Here is a 10,783-nt window from a genome sequence, read left to right as displayed (position 1 = left end):
ATTTCGCTCTGTTGGTGTAGATCATGCATGTTTATGCAAAATCAATGATCGTCGGGTTCATTAAGATTGATGGCACATAGTACAAAGATTTGATAAATCAGGTGGCGGTGAAGTGTTCAAGTTTCTCTATAGAACCTTTCAATGAGAATAATGACTTCATTCTATGGTAACAACAGGTGAAGAATATTTTTACCTAGGAGGGGACAATCAAGGTTTAAAGGAAGAAATAAAAAAAGTGGAAGAAAGTGGAGGAAGATGAGTGATTAGAGTTGAAGGATCTAGTGAACAACACAATTTAGCTGCATCTTATGGATAAAACACATTGCGAGGTAATGGGATCTATCAAACAACACAATCTAGTTGGCTTGAAAATTTGATAATGCCAATTTACATAATGCAGTGTTGCTCCTGTATATGGTTAGAATTGTTGAAACAACCCTTCAATCCTTGGTAGTTTAAGTGGTTGTGGCAATTATACTGATTGCACAGATAATATACAATGTGGATGGGTCAACTATATAGTTTCAAGGCGAAAATAGTCATATCGCACACCATGTATTAGGTATTTATTCTTAATATTTAAGTCTTGACCAAGATTTACCCATTTAGTGTGTGTGTGTTGGGAGGGGGGGGGGTCTTTGATATTATTGTAACAAAATTTGGTGAAAAAAAAGTTATAACCTTACTGTTAACCCCTTGGTGTATAGCATATATCTTTTACCAAGTATAACATATTTCTTGTTTCAATAAGCCCTCTACCGATTGCTCACTGCCGTCTCATCTTAACAAAAAAAGGAATAGAACCGGGGACACACTTCCCTTATGTTCCATCCCATTTTTACCAAAAAATGAAATGGAATCCTGGGTCCTATCTTTCTCAATGCACTGATCGATGGCCGCCGTACCCGGCTGGTAGAGTTCCCATCCCTTCATTCCCTCACTGAATTGGGATTGCAAGCGGTTCATGCGAGCATTATGGAATAAGTTGATTTGATGGAGATGGGTACGATATCACAAACGTGGATTGCCTTTCGTACAAGAATGGGTGGATGGGCAGAATTGGAGCAAGCAGTAGTAGATCCACCCAGTGGAACGAGCAGCATTTCTCGCAGCGGAGTGAGTAGCGAAGGAAGTGGTCAGGATACTAGAGACCAGAACAACTGCTAGAGCAGTAAAAATCCTAGCTATTGATTGATGGGAATCACGTCTTCATTTGAATTGAAAATTAATTCATATACGGTGATGAGCTTGAAACATCAAATTTCATCTTTCACACTGATTAGGATTTAATTCAATCAGGCAAGTGTAGAATAATGTTATTTCGGAAGATTATGATCTCTCAATAAGGATACAAAGATAAGTCACTGTCTGATTATTCTGAAATCTTTTCTTACCATTGACTAAAGTAGTTTTGGACAAAAGTATAAAAGAACACACTTTTCAGTTCACCACTATGATTACAACAAGAAGCACCCTTAATTATGAAGCATGGTGTGATGCGTTTCCCTTTGGATTGAAACTTAATACATAAGTCAAGGGTGACATTGACAATATGGTCAAGAATATTGAGATCCTTCTACCAAAAAAAGAATATTGAGATCCAACTAATATGGCTGCGTGGTGAAATGACCACACTCACCTTGTGAATGTAAACAAATCTCACCACCGTTAATGCTCCTACATAGAGCCTTCTCATGCCGGTGCAGGGGCCACACTATTAGGCAGAGAACCTCTCAACTAGTTTAGTAAAACCGGCCCATTAGATCAGCCCAAATCTGATTCTCATCTTCACTTCGACCTTGGCCTCACTCTCACAGAGGTAAATTCCCCATCCCTCCTTACTTCTCTCTCTCTCTCTCTCACACCGAGCCCTAAGGGGCCCCTGACCGTGACTTCTCTCTCTCTCTCTCTCACACCGAGCCCTAAGGGGCCCCTGACCGTGACTTCTCTCTCTCTCTCTCTCTCCCCAATTTCGTCTTATTTTAAGAATTTTCCTTTCAAATTTTAATTTGGGTTCGCTGATCGTTTACTACTGCCGCTTACCGAGTTTGTCCAAAGGTTGAGCGACGGATAAGGAACCTTTCTGCTCGGACGACTCTTCTCTCTCTCTCTTGCGCGCGAGCTTAGGGCATCGACTCTGTGCTGCATACTTGCAATCTCATCTTCTTCGATTGCATTCGCAGGTAAGTTCTAGCCGTCTTCAATATATTTTTCTTCCCCGTTCTCTCTGTAGCTTTTTCTCGGGTTCTTCTCTCGCTGTTACTCTCTCTCTCTCTCTCTCTCTCTCTCTCTCTCTCTCTTTTCTTCAAATTTTCTATCGAATCTGGCAGATTATGATTCTAAAGACGCCGAATTTGCAGGGTTCTCTAGCTCTTTTTTCTGTCTTTCTGCGGCATTGGTCCCTCTCTCTCTCTCTCTCTCTCTCTGCGTGCGTGCGTGTGTGCGTGCATACGTACTTGTGTGTGTGTGTGTGGACGTGTATGCGTGTGCGTCTGTATTTTTTCCGAATCTCCTAACATTTGACTCATGGATTTCTGCAACGTGGGTTGTCAATTGATATTGATGATTTTTATTTCAACTGATCGAGAATTGTTCTTGTTGCAGGGAATGGGGGATTTTCCAATTTTTTAATTTTGAATGTATTTCAGAATTTGTGCCAACTAAACAAAATTCATTCTAAGCTATTTGAGTAAAAAGATAATTAATTTATACTTTCCAAATGCAATGGATCTAAAATTTCTGATCCTAGAATGGGCTGGAATCCCATAATCTTATAATTATAATCCGAACCTAACATAGCCTATAGTTAGAATCATAAATTTTGGGGGAGGTTTGTCTCACAAGCGAAGCTGAGGACTTTCTGAAGCCCATGCAGTTTTAAATGGCTCGTTTTCACTGAGGAGCTTCAGTTTCACAAATTTAGAGGTCATGAATGTGCCTATCATTGGTGAGCTTCTCTCTCTCTCTCTCTCTCTCTCTCTCCAATTTATTTCTTTTGAGGGACCTGACCATTGTCTGTTTGAAGACCCCTTGCAAGGGGATTTTCCTGAGGTGATTGAGGAATTCCTGCAACATGGGGTTATGAAATGCATTGCCTTTAATCGCCGAGGAACGCTTCTGGCAGGTAATCCCACTGATTGTTGCTTTTCTGCTACTGTACCTTTCTTGTAAATTTTTTCTGTACTTTTATAGAAGTGGAAGTTGTAGATAATTGTTTACTTATGTCATTTTTAAATTTCTATCTTAATGGTTATTATAGAAAATTATGCAAAGATACTGAGAAATATTGCTGATCTGTTGCTTTCAATTTCTCCAACTAGGGATAAAATGGAAAGAATGTAAAGGAAAGAAAATTCACCAAAACTAAGATGAAATCAGAGCTTTGGCGATTAAATTGATTATAAGGGGAAGATAGAAATGGAGTGATGTTGAGCTTGAGCCTGCGTCTTTATAGGTTAACATTCTAAATGACAACCACTTGGATTGGAAGATTACCCTCTTTGTCCTTGACTCGAATATAATCCTTGCTGTTGTCAAACCTTGTAGCCCTCCATGGTCCAGGATAGGCATAAGCCAGTACTGCAGAGCTACACCTGAAAATCACCTACTACGTTTGGGGGCCTTGGATTAGGAACGCTTGTCAAAGTTTAGTTTTGTGATGTTTACTGAAGGAGGTGGTTAATACGGAGCAACATTGCTCTAGTTACAAGGCTAGGCTTGGGTACTTTCACAATTTTCAATCTTGAAAAGGATATTGTAAGGTCCGCAGTTATGAAAAGGGAATGGCTTGAGACAACTCACTACCTTGGACCGATCCAAACCCATTTGGGTATCTAGATGGAGATGAGCAACGTCTAATTTGGGTATTCGGCTAATACAATCTTTTTTAGGAATTTTATTTCTTTCTATTTTGGGATTAACATGCAATTGTAGGAGATACCTTTTAAGGATTTAGTTCCATAATCAATTTAAATTTCCAAATTAAAGTAGGTTTCTTGTTCATGTTGGGTTTCTATTATTATTTATATCATGTAATCGTGCAACTAGAATTCACATTTGAAGAATGAAATAGTGAAGTTTTGTGAGTGCCTGTATGGCCAAAGTGATTGTGCAATCGTCTTCTCCCCCCTTCTTCTTGTGCGATTCCCTTTCTCCCATGCTACTCTGATTTCTTCCCAGGTTTCCCCTTTCTCGTAGCCGGCCCTCCTCCATCAAAGCCAAAGGATCCATATCTCCTTCCTCATCAACCTCTCTCATTCTCTTCCCATTAATCCTATTCCTATTCCTCTGTGGGCTTGAGAAAAAAAAAAGAGATTTTTTCAAAAGATGAATCGACAGAACCCAAACCCCTCCTCTCAAATCTACTCCACCGGAATCTAACCACCTTTCTCTTCCACAGAAGAACCTAACCGCAACACTTGTGAACTCGATCAAACCTTTCTAGGGTTCCGCAAAAAGAAGAGAAAAAAGAAAAGTGAAGAAACAGAGAGCGAGAGGCATCGAAAGAAAAAGAAGAAGTCTCATAACTGGTTCGAACCTCCACTGTCGACGAACATGGTATCTTGATTCTGAGTCGAATTGGATGTTGCTCCTGTCGGTTTGTTGATTTGCAATTGATTCCACTCCTCGTTAAAAGACGAATCGAAAAAACACAAACCCCTTTGTTACATTTCCTCAGCAACCCAAACCACCCTCCCTCTCAAATCAACTCCATCGGAATCTAACCCCCTTCCGTTTTCACAGAAAACCCAACCCCATCACCTATGTACACGATCAAACCTTCTAGGGTTCCGCAAAAAGAAAAGAAAAGAAAAGTGAAGAAGCAGAGAGAGCGAAAGGCATCAAAAGAAAAAGAAGGAGAAGAAGCCTCATACCTGGTTCGAATCTCCACCGCTGGCAAACATGATCTCTTGATTCCGAGTCGAACTGGATGTTGCTCCTGTCGGTTCGCTGATTTGCAATCGATTCCACTCGTCTGCGACCAAGGTAGATTAGGTGAAGAACCCTCTTCGACATCAACCCTGCTGGTTTCATGTTCAAGTAGAAGTCGAGTTCTCATCATCGAGTCTCTTGATCTTTCGTTGGAGCTCCTGGATTCCCGCTGTTCTCCCATCTCTAGAGGTAGGAGACCTCCCTCATCACGTCTTCCACCTCTCTCAGTGAATCACGATAAGTGATTTAGACGTTAATTTCCAATAGTGCGCTTCCCCATTTCTTCTTTCCCATTTAATCTTTTTTCCTTGTCCTTCCAAGTTTACCCCCTCTCTATCACTTACGTTACTAAACCTTAAGAGTTTGTTTCCCTTTATGTTCTGCACCCTCTTTATTTCCTAAGAGCCATTTAAAATTCCTTTAATTACAATTCTGCCATCCTCTTATTAACTCCATTTTTACTGTTTTTCCATTAAGCCTTTACCTATAGTGATGCCGATCAAGTAGAGCTGATTCTCTCGGTTTACAAAACTCGTGGTTGTGTTTTTGTCAACATTGGGGGAATTGATGTAGGTGCACTACCTTGGACCGATCCAAATCCATTTGCGTATCCATGCAGAGGTGAACCGGGTCCAATTTGGGCCTTTGGCTAGTAGGATCTTTTAGGAATTTTATTTATTTCTATTTTGCGATTAACATGCAATAGTAGGAGATAGCTTTTAGGATTTAGTTTCCTAATTAATTAGAGTTTCCAAATTAGAGTAAGTTTCCTTTTTATGTTGGGTCTCTTTTATTATTAATACCATGTAACTGTGCAACTAGAAATCAGATTTGAAGAATGAAATAGTGAAGTTTTTGTGGGTGCCTGCGTGGCCAAAGTGATTGTGCGATCTTTTTCTCACCCCCTTCTTCTTGTGCAACTACATCTCCCCCCTGCTAATATGATTTCTTCCCAGGTTTCCCCTCTCTACTAGACGGCACTTCACCATGGCTATTTCCACTCCTGTTTCTGCTGCTTTTATAGTAACATTTCGTTTGAAAATATTTCCATACAATTACATCGAATCTTTGTCCTGGAACTAGCAAAAAGAGAAGGGAAATAGCTGATCCCTTCACGAAATTTCCCAATCAATCAATTCTTACACCACCTCCCTAAAGGTGAAAATGAAGTCTCTGATATTATTATATTTTGTTGTCTTTTCATCTTAGTTCAGACAAGGCTCAGTTATGTTGTGTTGGCTTTTCCTTTTTATTCATTAATTAGTCGTACTGCTGTTACATGTGTCTTCCTGACACTAATGCCATTGTCTTTGGATTTGACTAGCTCTTATGTCTTTGGATTGTAGGAATTGGGTGTTATTTTGATTATTTAATTGTTATTTAAGACTATTTTTTTTTTTGGGTGCATAGTAGGATTAAAAATTGTAATAATTGAATTTAGAGTGCTCCCTTTTGTTATGGATTTAAGATGTATGAGCAGTATTTAAAAACTAAGCTCTATTTAATCTGTCTTAATTTCAGTATATGGATATTATTATTTTTCTTGTCTGGTTTCTTTCAACCTTCATCAGAGGTTTAGTTTATGATACTTGAATAGCTAGGAACTTCTGTGCATTTTTAGTCGAGAATTTCGGTTCAAATCTTAGCTGCTGACTGGTTAATTCTTAATTTGCTCCATCTGTCACAGCTGGTTGCTCTGATGGAAGTTGTGTGATCTGGGATTTTGAGACCAGGGGGATAGCGAAGGAACTTCGAGACAAAGACTGTATTGCTCCCATTACAAGTGTTTGTTGGTCAAAGTATGGGCGGCACATTCTTGTGTCAGCTACTGACAAGTCCTTGACACTTTGGGATGTTGTTAATGGGGAAAAGATTACTCGAATGACTCTGCAGCAAACCACACTGCATGCTCGCCTGCATCCAGGTTCACATGCTCCTTCGGTCTGCCTGGCATGCCCGCTATCATCTGCTCCCATCATTGTTGACTTGAATACTGGAAGCACAACTGTGCTGCCGGTTTCAGTCTCTGACGCAGGCAATGGAGCTGTCCCTCCATCGCGCAATAAGTTTTCAGATGGGTCTCCTCCTTTCACTCCAACTGCTGCGTGCTTTAACAAGTACGGGGATCTGATTTATGTGGGGAACTCCAAAGGGGAAATACTCATAATTGACTACAAGAACATCCAAGTACATGGAATTGTTCCCATTTCTGGGGCAGCTGTGATTAAAAATATTGTTTTCAGTAGGAATGGGCAGTATCTTCTAACAAATTCAAATGATCGCACAATCAGGGTCTATGAGAATCGTCTGCCCCTGAAAGATGGAGCTAGTGCTGTTGATGACATATGCAAGAGCATGGAAGAGCTGCAGGGTGTTGAAAAGTTGAAGGTAGTTGGGTCAAAGTGCTTAGTACTTTTCAGAGAGTTTCAGGATTCAGTCACTAGGATTCATTGGAAAGCACCCTGTTTCAGTGGTGATGGTGAGTGGGTGGTTGGTGCTTCTGCTAGCAAAGGAGAGCACAAGATCTATATATGGGACACAGCTGGGCATCTGGTAAAGATCCTTGAAGGTCCTAAAGAAGCCTTGACAGATCTGGCGTGGCATCCTGTGCATCCAATTGTGGTCTCAGTTTCCTTTTCCGGCTTGGTTTATATTTGGGCTAAGGATTATACTGAGAACTGGAGTGCATTTGCCCCAGATTTCAAGGAGCTGGAGGAAAATGAAGAATATGTTGAAAGAGAAGATGAATTTGATTTGATTTCAGAAGCTGAAAAAGTAAAAGGCCTAACTTATCCCTTCAAAACTTTATATTCTGTTATTCATTTTTTTTTTTTCAAATTTCTTTATTTTTAAAATGCTTATCTGCAGGTGAAAGAATCAGATGTTAATGAAGATGATGAAGTTGATATCATGACAGTAGAGAAGGATTCAGCTTTCAGTGATTCCGATATGTCACAGGAAGAACTCTGTTTCTTGCCAGCAGATCCATGTCCAGATGCTGAGCAACAAGATAAGTGTGTTGGAAGCTCATCAAAGTTGGTGGATAGCAATCATTGTGGATCCCCTCCTTCGGAAGGGGCAGGACAGAATGGGCAAGCAATGCAGCCCGTGTCAAGTCCAGCAGAAGGTAAAGTTATGGCTTTGCTTGTATTTTCAAATTTATTTAATAATTTTAATTGTTCAGTTAGCGACAAAAAAAGAATAAAAAATAAAAAATAAAAAGGGTGTATCCAGTGCACAAGGCTCTTGCCACTGCAGTGTGTGGGGAGTGTCATAATGTACACAGCCTTACCCTTGCTTCAAGAAGAGGCTGTTTTCTGACTCGAACCCGTGACCACAGGTTGCAATGGAGCAATCTTATCGTTGCACAGAGTTCTGTCCTCTTTAATTGTTTAGTTAGCAACTAGGCCATGTGTCTACATATAAGATCTCTCCATGTGGCTCACAGGGTAAGGTATTGGGATTTTGCGGAAGAGTTCTTTTGGGGGAAAAACAAAATCTCCACTTGAATGACACCCTAATCATTTCATGCGTCATACTATTATTATTTTTTTCTGAGCAACCATTAATTGATGTCAACCAAATGAATGAAATGTCAGATACAGCATCTTAGATATTAACTGTTATATTGAAATATAGGAAAAATATCACCGTTGCTTTGGAGAAAACTTGTCTGAGGATCAGACGCTTTAGGTCATCCAGTTTGAATTTTGGCATGGGCTATCCCCCTGGCAGCTGATCCAAATTCAAACTTGTGCTATCTACTTGTTCAGTACTGAGTATGGTACTGGTAACCAACCACCCCTCCTGATCTCACGGTGTGAGATGGGGTGGGGTGGGGTGGGGTGGTGTACCTGTGGTGAGGGCATCCTTCTAATCATATGTCTCAAACTAGCGTTCTATAAAACAATGAGGGAACTTTGAATCAAATTCAATGTTGACTGCATGCTTACAGAATACAGTAGGGAAAATGTTTCTGTTCAACTGAGCTTTTAGATGTCTCCTGCTTTCAATCTGATTTTGAATGTTTTCTCAAATTTGTGCATATGTTAATGGATAGTTTTTTGCGTTTGCAGCAATTGATAATTCTGTTGCAGAGGGTACAGGTGTGGCACACATGAAAAGAAAGCGGAAACCTTCAGAGAAGGGGTTGGAGTTGCAGGCTGAAAAGGTCAGAAGGCCCATTACAAAGATCAAAGCTTCTAGTAAGTCATCAAAAGTTAAGAACAAGTCTATTGCTGCGCAAGATACAGATATATCTGAATTTGTGGATGATGTAACTGATGAGTACCAATAGATGATTCCAACAGTTCTTATTTTAATTTCCAAAATTTCAATATATGATTCCAACAGTTCTTTATTTTAATACCAAAATTTCATGTATAAAAAGTAAACAGAGATTTATATTGGTTTTATCGCCTTTTTCTGTGGGTGGGGTTATTTATCCTTTTTTTTTTTTTTTTTTTTTTCTGGGTTTCAGTATTTACTGTCAGTGTTGGCCAGTCCTCTTTTTTCTAATAGGTAGGTAGGAAGGAGAAGTAGATAATAGCCCGGAGGAGGCCTCCTGCTGAGTGTGAGCCTTTTGCGCACCACAGCTCACCAACTGTGTTAGGTTTTTTTTTTTTTTTTTTTTTTTAAATTTTTAATTTTTTTTTTTATTGTAGGCAGTTGTTCTGGTCAGTCTTATATACTAATCCAGTCCATTGGTCTGGTTGGTTTTGGTCTCTTGGCTGTTTCTAAATGTTAAAACACACACCGAATCATTATTTCAGTTGATCGGTTTCAGTTAGTTCAGTTGAATCACTCTGATTTTTACCTATTATACCTTTTCCTAATCCAATAAATTTGAAGGGAGAGAACACTGGTCATTTTGTCACCTCTATGTCTGGTTGCACGAGCACACGATTGGATAGCGTTTTTTTCTCCTATTTTTAAATTACTTGGTCACTTTAGCACACTTAGAATACTTGGTACAAAACTGGAAAAATTACACAGAAATTTGGAATTTTTTAAATGGGCCTGTGATGTTTGGGATGGTCCAAGCTTGGCTTGGCCATAAAATGGCCTCTTGTCACAGACGGTTACCCATATGCATCCTGCAACCCTACTTTCTACGGTTCCAAGAGTCTATACCTGGTTTAGTGACAGCGGTGCCAAAACCTCACTAACAAAACACATTCTTCAACTTTTCCATATCAAAACCAAGAAGCAAGTCACTGTTACAGGTGCCACCAACATCAGGTTTCTCTAGTTTCCCTACTTGAAGTGTGTTTTTCTCTCTTATCTCTTGAGTAGTGAGTTAAGAGTATATAAACCTTAGGAGTGTTGAGTCAAGGAGGTCATCTCATCGTGGTTCATGCAATCATGGCTGAAGTGTTCGCTACATTCCGTGCGTTGTGGGAATGCGGAAGGACTAAGTTTCCTTGGAGGCATTGCACTTGTAGTGTTCAAGATGACTATTATCCTCTTTTGAGAGTCAAGATATTTTTGCAATACCCTAGACACACATGAGGCATGATTCCTACATTACGAGGTTAGGAGATTAAATGTATTTTCCGCTGCATGTCCAATCAACTCTTTCAATATTAACATCGACTTTTTTTTGGTAAAAATGCATTTTATTGAAAAATATGAATTCTTTGAATTATTGTGACTAGCTTGAAATGGTGGAGGTGTATCCTTCATTGAAATTAGGATGATATGCTTCAAGATAATGTCGATTATGTGCCATGAAAATTTGGTTGTTGAATAACCCTGAATGTGAATTCTTTATATTGCTGAAAATTAGTTTGATTTTAATCTTGAATTTCCATAAAGTGCAGTTATGTGAAATAAGAACTCAGATCCTCTC

At 39.6% G+C, this 10,783-nt stretch overlaps 1 protein-coding gene across 2 annotated transcripts; it reads left to right on the top strand.

Moving 5' to 3' along the window:
* The first annotated feature begins 1,916 nt into the window (after window positions 1–1,916).
* Window positions 1,917–9,347, top strand: LOC122077191 (protein RBL). 2 transcript variants are annotated; one of them, XM_042643044.1, is made up of 6 exons: window positions 1,917–2,183; window positions 2,876–2,947; window positions 3,026–3,124; window positions 6,620–7,707; window positions 7,801–8,059; window positions 9,009–9,347. In XM_042643044.1, the coding sequence occupies exons 2-6, from the start codon at window positions 2,929–2,931 to the stop codon at window positions 9,227–9,229; spliced, it is 1,686 nt and encodes a 561-aa protein (XP_042498978.1). In that variant the 5' UTR covers window positions 1,917–2,183; window positions 2,876–2,928; the 3' UTR covers window positions 9,230–9,347. The 2 variants fall into 2 exon arrangements, with proteins under 2 accessions (XP_042498978.1, XP_042498977.1); XM_042643043.1 differs by having other exon boundaries at window positions 2,605–2,947.
* Window positions 9,348–10,783: the final 1,436 nt, after the last annotated feature.

Source organism: Macadamia integrifolia, chromosome 4 (assembly GCF_013358625.1).
Source record: "Macadamia integrifolia cultivar HAES 741 chromosome 4, SCU_Mint_v3, whole genome shotgun sequence".
In the NCBI taxonomy this organism is placed as follows: domain Eukaryota; kingdom Viridiplantae; phylum Streptophyta; class Magnoliopsida; order Proteales; family Proteaceae; genus Macadamia; species Macadamia integrifolia.
This window is presented reverse-complemented; position numbering and strand designations above follow the sequence as displayed.